Here is a 19,136-nt window from a genome sequence, read left to right as displayed (position 1 = left end):
AAGCAAAATCAAGGACGACCTATATGTAATTAAAGAAGGTACTTTACGGTGTGTTGTAGGTCGTGTATGACCCATACTCTGCAAAGAAAAAGTGTATTTCTATTTAGATGGCATGGGTCGTGTACGACCATACTTTTTTTTTTTTTACCTAGAATCCTTTTGAAAGTATGGGTCTTACACCACCCACATCATCCAGGAGCATCTCGTTACTTCCCCGGCTTGTTACTAACCCTAACCCTAAGGGGGAATAACGAGCCGGGGGAGTAACGAGCTGATCCCCAGCATCCGGACTGTGTAGTCCAAAGCGTGATCCAGTAAAGTTAATTTGCAGGATGCACTAAGGCAAGAGCCTGGACAGATCCGAGGGATTGTCTAAACACTATGTTGATACTGGAAATCAAAGCTCAGGTTTATAAACTCGCGTGATTTGATTAGCAAACTACAGCTTATGTTCCACAGGTTTACAAAATAGTTAGTTCGTTGTTGCTTTTTGGGTCCAGCAGACCATACAGGACCCGTACCCCGGTTTACAAATTAAAGTGCCATGATGTGTTCAACTCATTCTGTCTTATTTTCACCAATACATCAAGGCTACACACACACACACACACACTATAAAAAAAAACCAGGATGAAACAAGAAATGTTTTTTCTCGATCTCTCTAGTTTATTATAATCATTGCTCAGGTGCACGAACAATTAGAAGTACCTCATTCTTTCACACAGCACACTACTGTGATTTAACTGAACAGTAACACAAATGTACACAAAGAAAGAAAAATGAAGTCTAGGTCAGAACGAAGTAGGGCTTGTTGTCTTCTTCAACCTCTTCTATTGTTTCTTCAGCTTCCACAATGTCCAGATCCTTGGTATCTCCCAGGCCCGCACTTTCTAGCTGGGGATCTGTCGAGAGAGGAAAAACAGACGAGTAAGGCATTTGAGGACTGGGTGGCCGAGTGGTAACGCACTTGCGCTCGGAAGCGAGAGGTTGCGAGTTCGACCCTGGGTCAGGGCGTTAGCAATTTTCTCCCCCCTTTCCTAACCTAGGTGGTGGGTTCAAGTGCTAGTCTTTTGGATGAGACGAAAAACCGAGGTCCCTTCGTGTACACTACATTGGGGTGTGCACGTTAAAGATCCCACGATTGACAAAAGGGTCTTTCCTGGCAAAATTGTATAGGCATAGATAACAAATGTCCACCAAAATACCCGTGTGACTTGGAATAATAGGCCGTGAAAAGTAGGATATGCACCGAAATGGCTGCGATCTGCTGGTCGATGTGAATGCGTGATGTATTGTGTACAAAATTCTATCTCACACGGCATAAATAGATCCCTGCGCCTTGAGTCCGAGTCTGGAGATACGTGCGCGATATAAGACTTCATATAACATTTTTGAACTGGATATTTCTGGTATTTTACCCGTGAAAACCTGAAAATACAGGAATCAAAGATAAGCAACTGGTCAGGGCTAGCGATTTGTGTGTCACTTGACATACTTTTTCTCAACACCTGTTTTGTGGTATGAATTATATTGACAATTTCTTATAACAGACTGACCGATTTCATAGTTGGTGTATACGTGGGATTGAAATGTTTCTTAACCGCAATGTCATCACAACCTTGGGCAATTACAGATTCTGTATTCTGTATTTAGGACCAGTGATTCGTAATTGTAAAGGAATATCAGTGTGTAAAATGGCCAACACAAACTGTTATCATTACTGCAATGTTTGTGCACGTTTATCCGCAATTTATATGAAACAAATGAATGAATCATCAAATAATTTTTTTTCAAAAAGGCAAAGAAACCTTGTGGGACCCAAATGAGGGAACAAGGCTAATATGCACGAGAAAGCTACTAACCGGGTATAGGACAGCTGCAAGGTCAGATTGGTTGAAATCGAAGACAAACCTCATTTTCAATCAATTCAACTCTACTGCTGGCATCCTCAGGCATGAGAATTGAAAAAAGTAAAAAAGGCTGAAAATTTGTTATTAATATCAAAGCCGACGGTGTGGGGGCATGCCCCCCCGGAAATTTTTTCTCCAAAGAACCCAAATCGTGCAACTTGGTGTCATCTGAGCTCCAAGTTTGCCATTATATTCAGTTTTCAGAACCATTTTTGCCTTCCCCATTTATTTTTTCGGCGGACACTTTTGCTTTTTCGGCGGAACAACAACAAAAATCGGCGGAAATTTGCCTTTTGGCGGACAATTCCCATGCCTGCATCCTACCTGGTTGTTTACTTTCTGGTGCACATCAGTCCTGGGGATAACTTGACTTGGGTCTTCTCTTTGTACCTAACCTTGGATGAGTTGCTTCCCTTGCAGTGTGAGAGCTATACACCATTCACCATCATCTCATGTACAGGCTGGTCACCTTGCACAGTGATCAGTATAGCTAATTTCCAAACTGGTGGTTTATTTATTTTGTGTGTATAATTTTTTTGGGTGTGTGTGTTGGGGGGGGGGTGTGTGTGTGTGTGTGTGTGTGTATGCATAGAAATATTCAAGAAAGAGCGAACATTTGAGATTGACTCAATAGAACAGTGAATATCACACGGGACTAAATTGGTTTCTTGCCTTTAAAATTTTGTTCAAAAAGTTTTTAATATTTATTCTGGCTCTTACAGTAACTAGTTACGTTGATACATAAAACAGTCAAACCAAGTCCAAAACACAGCGAGTTCATTTCATATATCAAAATCATCAATAATTCAACGTTCCAATATAACCTACAATTCTTGTTCTTTGGCGTTGCATATGTGTTATAAGAGGGCCCAGTTCCATGATGACTTTTCAGGATGCTGAATATTTTTTGACAAAGCCGTGCCACTTAGCTCGAATGGCTTAGCTTTAGTCAAGGATGACTAACAGCACCATAACTGCAGTATTGGCGTTAACCGACAATTACCGGTATTTTACCTGTTGAAACGAGAAAATACAGGAACAAAATTGGCTGCCAGTATGACATCTAGGTTGATTTTTAGAACTACCGGGTTTTTTTTGCCGGTAAAACAAAATAAAACAGTACTCTGAATTTAACTCTTACTAGTTCCAATGACCAGCCTACTGGTTTTTTCTTGACTGTTTGCACTATAAAAGTGTGCGTACCGCTTTGAAAAAATACTAGCGCCATCACTGAACTAAAACTTGTGCGCACACACACACACATACCTGTGAAGCTGAAGGATGGAAACTGGGTCATGTCCTTGCCTGCGGCGCTGTAGACACGGTCAACTTTATCCAGTTCATCCTTCAGGGCTGATTCTACCTGAGGGGTGACGTCCACCAGCTTGCCACCGACAGACCTGTCGCAAGATGTACATCTTTGAACATCATGTATAATCATTTCGAGCGATGGACGCAATGGCCTAGTGGTAAGACCCCGGCCTCCCAAGTGGAAGGTCGTGGGTTCGAATCCGGGACGCGCCTGGTGGGTTAAAGGGTTACTAACTTACTCCCGTGTTTACAAAGTATAGTTTGCCCACAATCGATGTCAAACGCACCATAAGACCATATAATGACGATATGTCGTCATGCGCGGACCATATACGTGCATTTCAGCTTGTTCTAGCCTCTGAAAAAGTGAGGATGTCAACAACGACACGGAGTTCTCTCCCTTGCGTCAACAGCGCATGTGTTGCCAAATCTATAAATAGGACGATCCAGATCAAAATGAAAATTAACATATCTCAACATTGAAGGGGTCCTAGACCACAATATTTTGCAGGGAACTTAATTTAGCATGTCTCCAGCTGTTGGTAAAGCAATTAGCGTGTATAGTCATCGAGTACATATGGCTTAAAGGGTGGATATTTTTCAAATCTCACAGGTCAACTTATGTGGAGACCTGCTAGTGCCTTATCCCCCTTCGTGTGTACACACAAGCATAAGACCAAGTGCGCTCGGGAAAGATCTGTTATCCGTGTCAGAGTTTGGTTGGTTATTGAAACGAATTGCCACTGGATTAATTGTGACCCATGAATTTACAACGCTAAAGTTCAATACCCATTGACATTTTGTAAAACCCATTGCAAAGTTCTAACTTGAATAATAATAATAATAATAATGGAAACTTATAGAGCGCTTACCTAAAAGCTCCAAGCGCTTTACAATGACATTATTATACACATGTACAAAACCAAAATACAAGCATTAAGACACAAAAAGAACAGGAGTACAAAAGCAAATTCATCGTTTAAATCCTTGCAGTCACAAACAAACACACGCGTGCGCATACACACACACATGCTATCACCACACACATGCACAGATACACACAGACACACATTCACACACACACGCATACAGACAGGCACACACACATACATACAAACACACACACATACACTCACACATGAATACTAATATACCTACACAAATCTGCATACATGGCGTACACACAAAAATCGCAAAAATAATCACAAAACCAAGCTCGTGCTTATGCACATCCATTTATCTAACTAGATCAGACCAATATGTAGTTTGCACAAGGAAAAAGAAAAAGTCGCAGCACACGATTTCCAGATCACTGGCTGCTGCAGGGGTCACCGGACAGTTTGAAAGTTACTGGTTAGTCTAGAAAATGCTGTGTGAACAGGTGCGTTTTCAGATTTGATCTAAAAGAAGAATAGGATGGACTATGTCTGACAGAATAAGGACTTAGGGAGTTCCATGTAGTCTCTGATTTTAATGTTCAACACTACCCATTAAATTGTGTAAGGCCCATTCTAAATATCTTACTTGGTTTTGTAGTCCTTGATTTTGTCCAGGAAGAGCTGTTGGATGGGATCAGTGACAGGCGCTGCCTTCTGTGCAGCAACAGCGCTGACACCGATGTTGCGGCGTGCATGTTGCAGCACCTGTCGGCTGACCATCCCCAAACGGCTCACTGCTTGCAGCAACATTTTCTGCAACAAAAACAAAACAACAATGTATCTTTCTGTAGGTATAATCATGCAGGGGGCAAGTGTTCATCATTCCCCGACACTGGCACTACAATGTTATGTAGTTTCGTCTGAAGTGTGAAGTGTGTGGGAGAATTAAATATCAAAAGTGGATTTGTTTGCATTTGTTCCTGCAGCAATATGACTGGGTGCAATTGGGTCTGTCTCTCATAAACACTGTGAAGATTGCATTGAACTTGAAGAGATGAAATTCGTCTGTTCTGAGTGTTCAGTGTTCACATCAAAAGTTACCACTGTGGTACCGGCAAATATTATTTGCAGCGTTCGTACCGCCGATCAAACGACAAAGTTATTATTTTATACTTGAAACCAACTAAATTGAAGGACACCTCATTCAATATAGCTCACGGTCATCTTTGAAATCAGTAGTAAAGGTACACAAACCGTAGCAGAGGACACAATCTCACCTTGCGAAATGGAAGCCAAAACCACGCGAACGAGAATTTGCGTTGCTAGACGAGAGGGGGAAAGCGTCACGTGACACGAAGCCCCAAAATTTTGTCTTTAGTCGATTTCCGTTGTTTCAAGTTTCCGGTTCATCATACCACGATCATTCGAGGGTGCTTTTGGCAGTGTTAGGAGCTGATAGAGGTAAGTAGAAGTTTGAAACGTTTTTATTTTATCGTATAGAGGTATTCAGGTGGTCATTTTGTTATTTTGGCGCTGCTGATGGCAGCGCGGACATTTTCCGCCTAAACAGCACCAACAGGATGTTGAACGTGGTTGCGTATGCCGGAAGTCTTCTTCATAAACATCCGTTGTTGCAGACACCTATTTCCTCTTCCTAAAGAAACACCAAGCTGCTTACTTTTGATACACAAAGTGGTGTTTTTCAATACCATTAACGGATGATAGGGCTCAAGATGTCGAGGTACGACCCCATTTGGTTCATTTCGCCACCCGCCATCTTGGTTTCGCTCAAAGCCGTCGATATCGCATTCCAAGCTACCATTTCGAGCTCCATCGTATTTCTGATTTCATGAGATGCTGACTTGTACATACTGTTGTGGTTGGCCCCCGAAAGATCTGTATAGCGATATTATAACCTGATGCTTTTACTGCATTTCGAACCAGATTTGATAACCACACAAGAAACTGCAGTTCGAATGTGTGAGAACTAAAATTAGGTCAAAGTGGGGCTGCTTTGTCCACACAAGGATGTTTGAAACATACCTGTGACCTTATTTACCCCAGGGACACACCTGTAGCTAATGGTAGGACTTAACCCCTTGACTGCCGCGATTTTTTTCATTTGCTGCATTCTATTTGCCAGGGACGAAAGTCATAACACAGTATACTGTTACTAAAAGTACTATAACTTTTTTTCTTTTTTTTTAAGACTAAGAGATGTCAAATTTTACACAAATGTTCATCAGATATATGTAACTTTTAGAAAATAAAATCAAATAAAATTAACACATTACTAAAAGTGTGATTGTGCTTGAAAGCGTGTGCATTGTGCTTGAAAGCGTGTGCATTGTGTATGGAAATCAGCGTTTTCATTCATATGTCACATTATGTCCAAGACAAAAAGATGGGAGGTTTACATTAGCTGTTTACTCACCAAGTCACTGCCAGAACACAAACTTTGTGTGATAGGCCCTGAAGCACTCGGACAGACACAAGCCTGGTATAAAATCCCCATCACATCATGCACCTACCACGTTTCTGCGGTTTCTCACAACAAGAGGATTGTGACCACATCTTTCATCTTCGTCACTCAAACCTGAAGACTCTCCATCATCATATAGATCCCCATCAACACTGTCATCATCATTCATAATCTCATTCAAAACTTCTAGAGCTGATAAGCGCTGGAAGGGCCATTTTCTTCCACCAGAATTCGAACATCCACCGAGGTCCTCCATCTTTGGTCGCATTGATTGTTTTGGTAATCTCGAGAAATCACCTTCAATTCGCGAAAAAATAAACTGAAACCAAATTGTTAAAGGTGTGCAACTCTTCCCCAGTGTTTCTTCCAACACTGGGAGCACTTGCCTCTCTTTAATCGTGTGTGTGCTTCTCATAAACCAACGACGCGCTAAGTACGAATGTGACTCGTAGATATGCGTCCGGGATATCAAGTGTACCTACGAGTGACACACATAGCAGGCAGTCAAGGGGTTAATGAAATGCAGTTTGCCTGGTTCTATCGGACTTTCGTGTCTGATTTAGACTTTAAGTTTGATAAAAATTAAAGCTGTTGTCTTTCTTGCGGTGGGACTTCTTGGTCAAGTTGGTGGTGATCGAGCTGTCGGGACAACTTTTCATTTCTTGTCTGTACAGTATGTGTACTCAATCACTGAATCGGTGTGCGTCTATGGCTTTGGCAGTACACCATTACATGTCTAAATTTCGCTGGTCACTTTCATTATGCTAGTTGTTGAAGCAACTTGTTGTTTTCGTGTTTTTAGTGGTGATTCCCTCTTGTAGTTTGCTAGTTGTACTTAGTTATTTCATACTGATCCGTATCAGTGTATGGCTGCCTAACTGGTGGGGTAAAAACAGTTATACACATAAAAACACAAGTGTAAGTGGGAGTTTCAGGCCATGAACGCAGAATAAGAATACTGATTCTACTCAGGAACATTGACACTGACAGTGAGTTGAGTGGCTAATGACATTGACAATGATTCAATTTCCTAAGTCCAGTCTGGAAGTGTATGTGAAACTGAAACAATAGAAAGTGACAGTCAGTGAGTCACATGGCTGCCTTATTGGCTCACTGCTATTGCTAAACTTTTGCATTCTATTTTGAATATGAACAGTTGGTCTGTGACATTGTCGTGTTTAAATTCCTGTACCCATTGATTGGAAGCATGTGGTGTGTCATTCTGGCAGTTTGATACATACTGCTTAGGTATTCTGCTGGGCAGTATTCCTGGATAGAAAATAATCAGTTAATAATACTGGTCACAGCATCCAGTCAAAGTATAGTAATACTTAGTACTTTGTAGCGGCTTTTGATCTCATAAAACAATTGGAACTGGTATGAGTAGGTGGCTGGCAGTTTCTTTTCCTGATTTAATAACAAGTATTTACCAGTTATTTTCAATTCCAGTTATCATGAACGCTGATAATGATCTGAGCCAAGGGAGGTTAGCAATCATCCCATGGTGTCGGACTTGGAGGCTCCAAATATTTTTATCCTACAAAATGTGGCTACATGCAACCATGTCTGTGTACCATCTTTTCGGGACAATAACTATAAGGCGCTTCGTTGTAAAAGGGTCACAATCCACCACTTTCAAATTCCACACAATAGTTGCTTTGGATGTGTTGGCCGCAAGTCAAAGGAAGTATACAGAGTGGAAATTACGGATGTGCAGTGAGATCAAAGAGTCTGCGTTCGCAGAGCTGTTTTGCCTTGTGACCTTAGGTCGATGACCATATTTTCAGCTAAGGCCAGCTGCCTGTCCTAGTTTACAGACACTGACCTTCTCTTCTGACCGCAGGTCAATGACCAAGCTTTAACTATGAGACACGCCTTTGATGTCTGAGACAACACTTGGTGACTTTGTCCAGACCATCGAAGCAGACGGATGCATAATATATCACTGGAGAGGGACTGTTCCCTTTCTTTTTTATAGACATGTGGGTACATGTGTACTCTTCTTTGGCCAGACTTAAGGCGGTACCAGTCAATAGGGCGCATGGGTAAAAGTTGCGCCATATACAAGTTATAGTGATTCAATTATACTTAGTCCCAAAAGTACGGTAATAGAAAATGACAAATAGTAAGTTATAATTGATTGCATTGCAGGAGAAACGATGAAGCGAGCAGCATCGCCGCCCATGCTGACAGAAGTGGAGGAGGGGACGGTGGTGATGGAGGCGGTGGAGGAGGTCATCTTACACGACGAGAAGCGCTTGAAAACAGAGGCTGAGGAAATCTGCATCGATGAAGGGTGAGGCCTTGTGTTGTTGTTTTAACTCACGGTTGTACTTGAGTATGAATGAGGGTCTTGTGTACTACTACTACTAGCTGGCTATGTATGCAATTAAGAAATTAAAACCCATTGGGGGGGGGGGGGGGGATAAAGTTCTGTTGAAATGCAGGGTTCAGCTTGGGAGAAAAGACGAAGGGACATTGACCCCCTCAACCAAATTATTATAGAAATGCAGTTGCAAAGCTCCAAGTAGGGTAGAACGGATCCAGGGTCATACCCCTTCCGCCCCTACTGAAGATTTTTAGAAAAAGCTTAATCAAGTTAATGGTGCAATCTGGTGTCATCTGAGCTCAGAAATTGACACCGTAAAGTTCTGCAATGAATTATGATGTACGTGTGCTTTATCTCGATGTACCCTTTAGCACACTGAAGGAATTGTTACAGGTCATTTCACAGATTTTATATGCAGTGGCACATTAGTCAACTGAATTGTGGAATTAATTATCTTCCTTTTGCGCTTTGGTATCAGAGTGGTTTACCAAGAGGAGATTTTGGGGGATGGGCAGCAGCCGGCACCTCAGTACCAGAACCTCATCATTCAGCACATGGACATCGCTGAGCCTTTGTCAACCCTTAAGACCTTGCTGGAAACACGACTCCAGTGCTCTCTGGCGGAACATCAGTTTTTCTTGCAAGACAGTCTGCAGGTGAGACTCGTGGGACCCAGATTTAACCTGTTGAATTGAGCGTGGTGCATCCCTGCGATTTTGCAGAAATCTGCAAAAAGAAAAGAAAAAAGATGTTTATGGTTTAGTTGCTTGTGGAGAAAATAAGTGTGGGAAAGTTAAAATCAGAAATGTTCAGGGGAACCACTTTCTCAGTGGATGGAAGGTCAACAGGTGATCTTCGGAAATGACTGTGGTTTGTAAGGGATGTGACACAGTGAACACTCTTGCAGGGGCTCACATCCAAGAGAGGTGGCATAGGACACATGTCCTGAACAATGCAAAAGTGATAGGACATTTTGTTCTGAACCAAAATAAATCAATAGGACTATTTTTTTCCTCGCAACAAAACGTAAATTTAAACGGCGGCAGGTTGCTTTTTTGTGTGAAAAAAACTGCGAAGGGAGGCAACAGTCAACCGGCTTGGAGCACCCTTGAAAGCTCTTCTTTATAAATAGCACATAAAGTCTCCCCAAGTTTCGTCTGCTTGGAGAGACACATCGCTTCGCAAAACATTGATAAAATAGCAACAAATCAAACTACTGTAAATTGGAAAGTACTGACAATGTCTGGATCAAATGAAAGCATAATCGGACAATGACCACTTAATGACAATAACAATAGGACATATGTCCTCTTGCATGAAAAATGTACAGGACATTTGGGGAAAATATCCGTGTATGTCCGACGTGGATGTGAGCCCCTGCTCTTGCTTTCATTTAGGCAAACTTTCCAACGTGACATTGTAGGCCAGTCACTAGCGAGTGTTTCTTCTGAAACATGTGGACAAGGAGCACATTTGAAAAGTTTGTCTCAACAAAGGCAAGGGTGTTTACTCTTTCATAACCCACACAAATTCAATAGAGTTATTTCTGAAGGACAGACATGGTCATGGCTTGGAAATATGTTTTCGTCAAAATGAGTGTTTCTTCTCGAGTGTACTTTGCAAGGTTTTGATGTGATTGATTTAAGTTGAAGACACATTCAGTTTCGACTGGTGAACGTTGCAGCCATGTTATAATTCAACAGCACTTTGTTTTTCTTGGTCCACTCTTTGTCCCAAAGCCAGCTTTGGTGGGGAGTGTTGTCAGTAAAGGGTCTATTTCCTGTCAAGAGATGTATGCAACTTATGTAAAAGTTTTTCTGTTTCACTTTCACTAAGCTTGATTGTTTGAGAGTTCAGTTCTGGGGTTTTCCCATCGTTATCCATTAAATTCATTGATTGTTATTACTTATGCATTGTCTACTCATTTTGTGAGCTGTTTTAGTCATGGGAATTCTCCTCGGATCCAATGATTTCCGAACCCCCCCGCGGGTTAGGGGGAAGAATTTACCCAATGCTCCCCAGCATGTCGTAAGAGGCGACTAACGGATTCTGTTTCTCCTTTTACCCTTGTTAAGTGTTTCTTGTATAGAATATAGTCAATTTTTGTAAAGATTTTAGTCAAGCAGTATGTAAGAAATGTTAAGTCCTTTGTACTGGAAACTTGCATTCTCCCAGTAAGGTAATATATTGTACTACGTTGCAAGCCCCTGGAGCAAATTTTTGATTAGTGCTTTTGTGAACAAGAAACATTGACAAGTGGCTCTATCCCATCTCCCCTCTTTCCCGGTCGCGATATAACCTTCGTGGTTGAAAACAACGTTAAACACCAAACAAAGAAAGAAAGATGATTTTCGAGAAAAGCTACACATTTGCGAGAAAAAGAAATTGTGAGAGAAAAAAAAATGGATGAACAAAAACCAAAAAAAAAAGAATTTGCCTAGTATGACCAATGTCCTCCATAAAACCGTCCCCTGTTTTGGTGAGATTCCGCCCGCGTGTTCAAAAAATATTAATTCGGTTAAAGGATTAAAATGATCGTTGGTTACTGGCAATACAAAACATGTATTAAATTTGTTCAGGTTTATTGCTGTGTAAAGTTCATGAAACATACTCCCAGAATGCGGCAGATTACACAGATTTTACACTAGATCTCAGAAAAATCCGGGGGACCCCCGTAGTTTTCCGAGATTTTTCTTTCAATCAATAGGCAGGTTTCTGCCAGTTATCTTTTTGAGGTTTTGGGTGCTTAGAGAGTACCGTGCCCCTTGCGGGGGCATCAAACATCGAGGTCACAAGCAGGGTCAAGGGGAAGGTCGGCTGGGCGGACAGGAGACTATTCCCATGCCTGTGTTTGTTTGGTTGTTATAATGTTAAGATGTTGATACATGTACAAGCACCATTTCTTATTTGCGAACAGCTTGACAGCAACAAGAGTCTGGTGGAGCAGTGCGTGCAAGGGGAGGGAATGGTGCAAGTCAACCTCGAGGTCAAATCACAGCCAGGTTTGTCTGCTCTTAGTGAGTGTGTTTTTTTGGGTGTTCTTTTGTACAGTGATGGCGCTAATATTTTTTCAAACTGGTACACAAACTTTTATGATGAAAACTATCCAGAAAAAAAGGTAGTCTGGTCATTGGAACCAGTAAGAGTCCAACTCAGACAGAATACTGGTTTTGTTGTTTTACCAGGGGAAAAAACGGTAGTTCTTAAAATCAACCTGTAAGTTATACCGGCAGCCAATTATTTTCAGGTATTTTCTCATTTCAACCGGTAAAATACTGGTTATTACTGGTTAACGCCAATACTGTTGTAGGATAAAATGTTATTACATTATCTGTGACTATCTGCTTTAGCTAGTGGTATTGTGATCTTATTTTGTGCCTACACTTGGCCTCACAAGATTGAAAAATGTTACCTGATAACAACAACAAAGAGAGAGAGAAGAATTCTTTTTGTTGGCTGTTTGCTTAGAATCACAGTACTTCATTATACATGTATCCGTAACATTTATGTCTTTCTAAGCTTGGAAATCTGCCACAGGTTCACTTGAGTTACTTTTTTCTGAACCCTGCTACTGCTAGACTTGTTAGGTTTTCACATTGGTTTATTCGATTGTGTGTGAGGTGGAAGGAATAATTTCAATAAGCAGTAGTCTGAGGTATCAGGAGAACTGGTTATTCGATGACAATCGTGGCAAGTGTTGGTGTTGTTGAGGGGTAAGCAGCTGTTTTAACAGGCAATCCAAATCTCTGTGAAAGCACAACAAGTCAAAAATAAAAATATCGTTCTGCTTTACATGCACAGCTTATCTTTCACCAGAGGGGGTTACATTCATATTTTCAAGGCCAAAATGCGACATCGTACGGGGCATTAACCCCAGACCCTTACCACGGGCTCTCTGCCCCTGGACCCCGCCTTGAGACCAGTGGCCGGCTAAGCCCCCAGGACGCCTGCATTATTTATTTCCTTGAAACTCATTCTTCACTGGATCGCCTGTTTTAATGAACTGTTCTTATTGTTGTCTGAGGTATCGGAAGAACAAAGTTATTTGATGACACCATCATACTAGTAAGGCCCCCCCCAAAAAAGTTGTATGTTTCTGGTAACATGGCTAAAAAAAAAATAGGGTAGGTAGTTTTTTTTTGGGTTTTTTTGTTTTTTGTTTTTGGTTAGGGTAGAAAATAACTATACAGTGACGCAAAGAGACTGGACTTACTATACAAAGAGGAAGACAACACATTACAAAACAAATGAGACAAAAGGGATGCGGGGTTATCCCCTTGTGTCGCCTGTCGTCTGTTACTTTCGTTTTGACGCTTTTTTTATTTTTTTTATTTTTACAAATGCAATATTAAAAAAAAGTCTAGTGAAAAAACTAGGTAGGGTCGGGTGACCAGAAACATACAACTATTTTTTTTTGGTCTAAATGTTGTTGAAGGATAGGCAGCTGTTTCAACGAACTGTTCTTATTGTTGTACTGTCACTGTCACACTGTTGTGTATCAGTGGGGGACTTGATGTGTTTAGGTGTCAAGCCCAAGATCAACATTGTGGACATCCTCAAGACGGCTGATGATGTGGAGGAGCAGGTGGCACAGGAACAAGGTCACTTAGAAGTTGGTACGTTCTCTTTTCTTCTTTTCTTTATTTCTTAATGTTTGCTTGTGAATTGCCACAACCGCAACTCACAGTGATTTACAAAGAAAAAAAGAAACATAAAAAAAAACACACGCTAAAATACAATTTATAGGTGGAATACGATCAACCTCAATTCATTCATCAACAATAAAATGACTTACTGAGATTTGTAAAGTAACCGACATTTTCACTTCATCATGCGTCAGGAAAGAAACATCTTGTGGATGAAAAATACATAACTTTTATCTTAATTGTTTGTTTGTTTTTTGAGTGGTTTTTTTTTTTGGCGGGGGGGGGGATTGTTGTTGCACTAAGGAAACAAGGAATAATTAGATGTCTCAGAAATTGATGTTTTGGTTTCTTTATTGGTTTATTAACCTTTTGGTTTTTTAATTTATTTATTTCTGGATGTTTGCTTTTCTGTCAAGCAGAACAAATACATACGGCACCAGCAGGAATTCAAACCTCCAACAAAGTGGTGGTTCCAGTTGCCGAAGAGACGGAGAACGTCACACGCTGGATCGTTGATCAGAACTTCCGCAGGGACCAAGAACGACTCAAAATACCTTTTGGTGAGTCAGCAGACACCTGTTATTTTTTTTCCCCTTGAGTTTGTTTTTTATTTGGCGCCATGCTGTTGGTACAAGGCAATAGGCTGTTCATGGGTAACATTAGCTGGCTTGTCTTCAGAATTCAGATACATTTTGTCAACTTCTCTGAGTTTAGAGCTATGAGAATGAAGCGGGGGAATTTCAGACAGCTTTATGGGAGGGACAAGAAGAATATTTGTGACCCTCCACCACGGAATGAGTCGCATGTCACCTTTTCATGATTTCATATTTTCACATTTTCTGAAAGTTTTGTATTCTCTATCCAGTGGTGAAAACCGTTTTAGAAAAGAGCGAAAACTTTTCGAGTTATAAGCCTGTGACTATGGTGACCCTCACACTGTTACTTGACACCCCCCGGACTTATATTATGCCTAGCGCAGAACCGCGTGAGGTGACATGCGACTCGTTTTGTGGTGGAGGGTCACATTTGTCCTCAAGTTTGTGCAGAAACTCGGCAGCAGCTGTTTTCCAAAAAAAATGATATTCTGATGGTAATTTAATTGTTCTGATTTTGTCATATGATCTTGGGTTTTCCAGAGGAGAGTTAATGTTTTTAGTTTTACCTCCGCTGTAAGTTGTATGCAGTTCCTTAGAGGAATGATGCGTGCTCTTGGCAGGAACAAAGGAACAACACCGCATGAATCTAAAGAAGAAAAGGATCGACTTAGGTACAGAACTAAAGCCTAACCCTGGGTGTGTGATTTGGGTAGTGTGAGGAGAAGAACACCTGCACATCTTGAGCTCAACCCTCACATTAGAGGCATTAGAAGCAGTATAATTATGCCTACATCTATTTTTGTTGCTCTATTTCAGGCCCCATGCAGTGGACAGGTTTTAAGGTGCATGAAAAGCAGTATGCCTACATCTAGTGTTGTTGCTCTATTGCAGACCCCATGCAGTGGACAGGTTTTAAGGTGCATGAAAAGCAGTATGCCTACATCTAGTGTTGTTGCTCTATTTCAGGCCCCATGCAGTGGACAGGTTTTAAGGTGCATGAAAAGCAGTATGCCTACATCTAGTGTTGTTGCTCTATTGCAGACCCCATGCAGTGGACAGGTTTTAAGGTGCATGAAAAGCAGTATGCCTACATCTAGTGTTGTTGCTCTATTTCAGGCCCCATTTGTTTGTTTGTTTGTTTGTTTGCTTAACGCCCAGCCGACCACGAAGGGCCATATCAGGGCGGTGCTGCTTTACCCAATATTGACGGACTGTGTGATGATATCTTCTGCTATGGTCTGTTGAGACAGTGATATCAAAATCGAGACAGGAGGTCGAGATTTTGATATCACTGTCGAAACAGACCAATAGCAGAAGATATCATCACACAGTCAGTCAATGTTAGATATATTGCTAATTCTCTGGACATACTGTAAAGAAATTACAAAAGTATTTGTCTCAGTTTTGGCTGTTCCATATCCCTCCCTCTGATTATTATTTCTTTTTGTTCACTCTTTTCTTGTACTTTTCAGTATTTAAAAATGTCTTTTCTTTCAAAAAGTCTTTAATCACTTGCTCAACTAAATTTTGGGATCATTACATTTTCATATATATTTGTTTTTTTTAAAATTTAGGTGTTTTTGTTTTTGAAGTGGGGAAGCAATAAAGAGGTCGTCGATATCAAAACTGATATCGACGGAAATGTCGTCGATATCACTTTTACAATGAGCTCAGTTTTTCCCAATTGACCAATGGAAATCCACGTAACATATGAAATAGCAATATTGACATATAACGTGCGCCACACACAAGACAGAAGTCGCAGCACAGGCTTCATGTCTCACCCAGTCACATTATTCTGACACCGGACCAACCAGTCCTAGCACTAACCCCATAATGCCAGACGCCAGGCGGAGCAGCCACTAGATTGCCAATTTTAAAGTCTTAGGTATGACCCGGCCGGGGTTCGAACCCACGACCTCCCGATCACGGGGCGGACGCCTTACCACTAGGCCAACCGTGCCGGTCTTTTCAGGCCCCATGCAGTGGACAGGTTTTAAGGTGCATGAAAAGCAGTATGCCTACATCTAGTGTTGTTGCTCTATTTCAGACCCCATACAGTGGACAGAGGTGCACGTGCGTCACTGGATCCAGTGGGCGGTCAAGGAGTTTGGCCTGATGGGGGTCAACATCAGTAACTTCAGCATGGACGGGCGGCTCTTGTGCAGCTTGACGCACCCAGACTTTGTGCGCTACATACCTCACGACCCCGGCGACATCTTCTGGACTCACTTGGAACTTCTCAGAAAGTGCAAGTTTGTTGGTGAGTTGAAGGAGACTTTTTTTTTTAATTAACAAGTACTTTTAGCCTGAGACTTCTTGGTTCCTTGAAATTTGATTCTGCTGAATTTGAAATGTTATCCATAATAATCAATGGCGTGTTTGTATTGTTGTTATTTTTCATTGTGTGGTTTTCACAACTCTTGTTCAGTAATCTGGGTTTAACACTTTGGCTAAAAAAAACTAGAGAGGCTAAGCAGAGGGACTGAACTTTTATGTTACACCTTTTTCTCTCGTGATGTCAGATCTGTGTTAAGTGCTTACCTCTGGGTTGTTCATCCTGGCAGCAGACCCATATATACTAGCATGCTATCACACCCAAATGAGTTCTTTGTGGAGATCTGTTGCTACAGGCACTGTGCTTTTTGTAGCGTAGTTACCTCCCTTGAACTATATGCTGTGTTGTTAAATATTGCTCAGAACGCTGGTGTGTTCTTGTTTGTTTGTACAAAATCAGATTTAGGTATTGTGAGACTGAGTGGCAGGGGGGATTTGACTTGAGAATTCGTTGACAGAAGTGTTTCCTTTGCAGCGGTCATGCAGCAACCCACACCACAGGCAGTGACCACGATTACAGTTTCAACTACTGACGGAGAAGGTTAGTTTGATCACCATGATACTGGGTCAGTGATCCTGCTAGGTGCTTTGTAAACCAGTTATATAGCTATTCTGATGGACACGTGGGGGAATTCGGGGGCTGTGACTGGATGGTCTCACACATCCCTTTTCAGATCATCAAAGCATAATGCACATCCCTTTTCCGATCATCAAAGCATATTGGCAATAACAAAGATGCATGGTTCCGGTTTCTTCCACGTGTATAAAGTACACGCATACCTCGCCAGGTTTGTTTCTGTGACTAGTCGACAGACGATGCCATTTGCTTTGTGTGTGTTTTTGTTGTTGCTTACTGTACATGACATACATTACGTGTAAAATCCAGTTATTTAACAGGCAACAAACCTTGCAAATTTCCAGAAGCTGCAATCTGAAGCGACCTATCTCTGATTCTAGCAGACGATCTCACCAGTGTTTAACACAAAATCAACAAACTCTCCTGTCACATAGAATGTCCATTGTATAGTGCAATGTTGAAATGAAGTTACCTGTCTGAAACATTTAGTCGTTACTTCTGAGACAATCCTTGTTCTCTTATCATCTACAGATTTACCGCAGTCTTCACCACGCGAATTCCCAACAGAAGTCAGACTTTCGAACATACAATCTACATAGGCAAGCATGATACGTTATTCCTAGCATATTGACGTAATGCTAAACATCCGGTTATCTCGAGTTTTCTCCGTAATACATGTCCGTGGGTTTTTCAATGTTCGGTTAGTTCCGTGGCTTCATGCGGAAAGGGAACCGTCGTCTGCAATCAACGACATGGACCATTCTGGTACTTGTTGCAGACAAAAACATGATTTTAACGCAGAATTTAATGTCAGAATAGCTATATAAACGCTATTGTGTTTTCATCGTAGCAATAGGGTCCGATATTTAGACTCTAACAAGTATAACGCGACTCGTCTTCGACTCGTCGGCATTATACTTGTCTCGTCTAAATATCGGGCCCCATTGCTACGCTGAAAACACAATAGCTGTTAATACTTATAAGACACGCAGAACAGAGACACCTGGTCATTTGGTCAAAGTAACCAGTCAAACTGGGGCGTAATACAGACCTGTTTACCAGTACGATTTGGACGTATTTTGTACGCCAAATTATTATCGGTACGCAAATACGCGACACACGCACAAAGTACGCCAAAGAAAAAGTCTAGAATACGTTTTCCGGTGTTGGTGTGCTTATTACGGGATGGTACAACCGATACCGGTTTCGGTCGAAGGGAGATAACCATGACAGCGAGTCTTCAGCTGTGGAAACCTTGTTCAGTTGTTGGCACGTGCGATCGTCTGGACAATCGTGGCAAAATGAAGCGGAAAAATGTGCCAGTTTCGGATGACTGTACCAAATCTAAACAGCAGAAGCAGCAGATTTTCTTGGAGAAATATAAGAAAGAGCCAGGAATTGTGGAGTCTACTATGTAGATCAGATTTCTCCGTTGCCCATGCTGGGAAATATGACATCGAACGACACTGCAGTTCCAAAACTCACATGGACAAGGTTGCTGCAAAGAAATCCGCTGAAAGCTGCCAAGGAATTATGAAGTTCATTCCCGCAAAGCAAATCCTGCCAGAAGAAAAGGCTGTAGTCCGTGCTGAAGCAATGTTTTCTGATATTGATTGTGAAAATGAACTTGCCACTGTCAACCGCAGATGTTATTTCACGAACTTCATCTTTTCATTATCAATCTGTTTGGAAGACACTGGTTATAATGCTATAAACTGACAGGTAAATAAAATTGTTTTATCCCTGTTGTATTGGAAGGAGTTAAATTCTGAAGGTGTTCACAAGACATGCTATTCTTACACAAACACGTTTGCACCCAGGCGTACATTTTCCCAAGCCCATATGGCTTTGCTTGCAAAGTACACCAACTTTTGGGAAAGTACTCTTGCCTCGGGTTTAGGGTGAACAGGTCTGGTAATAGCAGTGCTCACTCTATTTGATTGGGAAAAAAACTGTCAAATGGATTCAAGACAAGTGCGATGGATTCTTAACCGGTACTTTCAAATAAGGACCAGTTAAATAACGTACATTTCCGGTTAATGTGCACACTGCTGGGTCCTTGATTTCTCT

The 19,136-nt window shown here is 41.4% G+C and overlaps 2 protein-coding genes across 6 annotated transcripts in view; one reads left to right on the top strand and one right to left on the bottom strand.

Annotated features, from left to right (window-relative positions):
• Positions 1 to 643: 643 nt before the first annotated feature.
• On the bottom strand, positions 644 to 5,515 carry LOC138973038 (ATP synthase-coupling factor 6, mitochondrial-like). 3 transcript variants are annotated; one of them, XM_070345688.1, is made up of 4 exons: positions 5,377 to 5,515; positions 4,746 to 4,912; positions 3,177 to 3,310; positions 644 to 902 (listed from the first exon to the last, which is right to left on the bottom strand). In XM_070345688.1, exons 2-4 carry the CDS (start codon positions 4,907 to 4,909, stop codon positions 787 to 789), a joined length of 414 nt encoding a protein of 137 aa, XP_070201789.1. In that variant the 5' UTR covers positions 4,910 to 4,912; positions 5,377 to 5,515; the 3' UTR covers positions 644 to 786. The 3 variants fall into 3 exon arrangements, with proteins under 3 accessions (XP_070201789.1, XP_070201790.1, XP_070201788.1); XM_070345689.1 differs by having other exon boundaries at positions 5,354 to 5,473; XM_070345687.1 differs by lacking the exon at positions 5,377 to 5,515 and adding an exon at positions 5,318 to 5,338.
• Positions 5,431 to 19,136, top strand: part of LOC138973036 (GA-binding protein alpha chain-like) — a 17,547-nt gene continuing 3,841 nt past the window's right edge. The window contains exons 1-8 of one of the 3 annotated variants that reach the window (XM_070345682.1): positions 5,431 to 5,560; positions 8,733 to 8,877; positions 9,389 to 9,566; positions 11,828 to 11,912; positions 13,413 to 13,526; positions 13,976 to 14,116; positions 16,203 to 16,415; positions 16,965 to 17,030. In XM_070345682.1, coding sequence (XP_070201783.1) covers positions 8,741 to 8,877; positions 9,389 to 9,566; positions 11,828 to 11,912; positions 13,413 to 13,526; positions 13,976 to 14,116; positions 16,203 to 16,415; positions 16,965 to 17,030 — 934 coding nt within the window. In that variant the 5' untranslated portion in view covers positions 5,431 to 5,560; positions 8,733 to 8,740. Of the gene's footprint in view, positions 5,561 to 8,732; positions 8,878 to 9,388; positions 9,567 to 11,827; positions 11,928 to 13,412; positions 13,527 to 13,975; positions 14,117 to 16,202; positions 16,416 to 16,964; positions 17,031 to 19,136 lie in introns of all 3 variants that reach the window. The other 2 variants (XM_070345685.1, XM_070345683.1) reach the window with 2 other exon arrangements.

Source organism: Littorina saxatilis, linkage group LG8, assembly GCF_037325665.1.
Source record: "Littorina saxatilis isolate snail1 linkage group LG8, US_GU_Lsax_2.0, whole genome shotgun sequence".
NCBI classification, from domain to species: Eukaryota; Metazoa; Mollusca; class Gastropoda; order Littorinimorpha; family Littorinidae; genus Littorina; species Littorina saxatilis.
The sequence above is the reverse complement of the archived record's forward strand: the minus strand, read 5'-3'. Positions and strand labels throughout refer to the sequence as shown.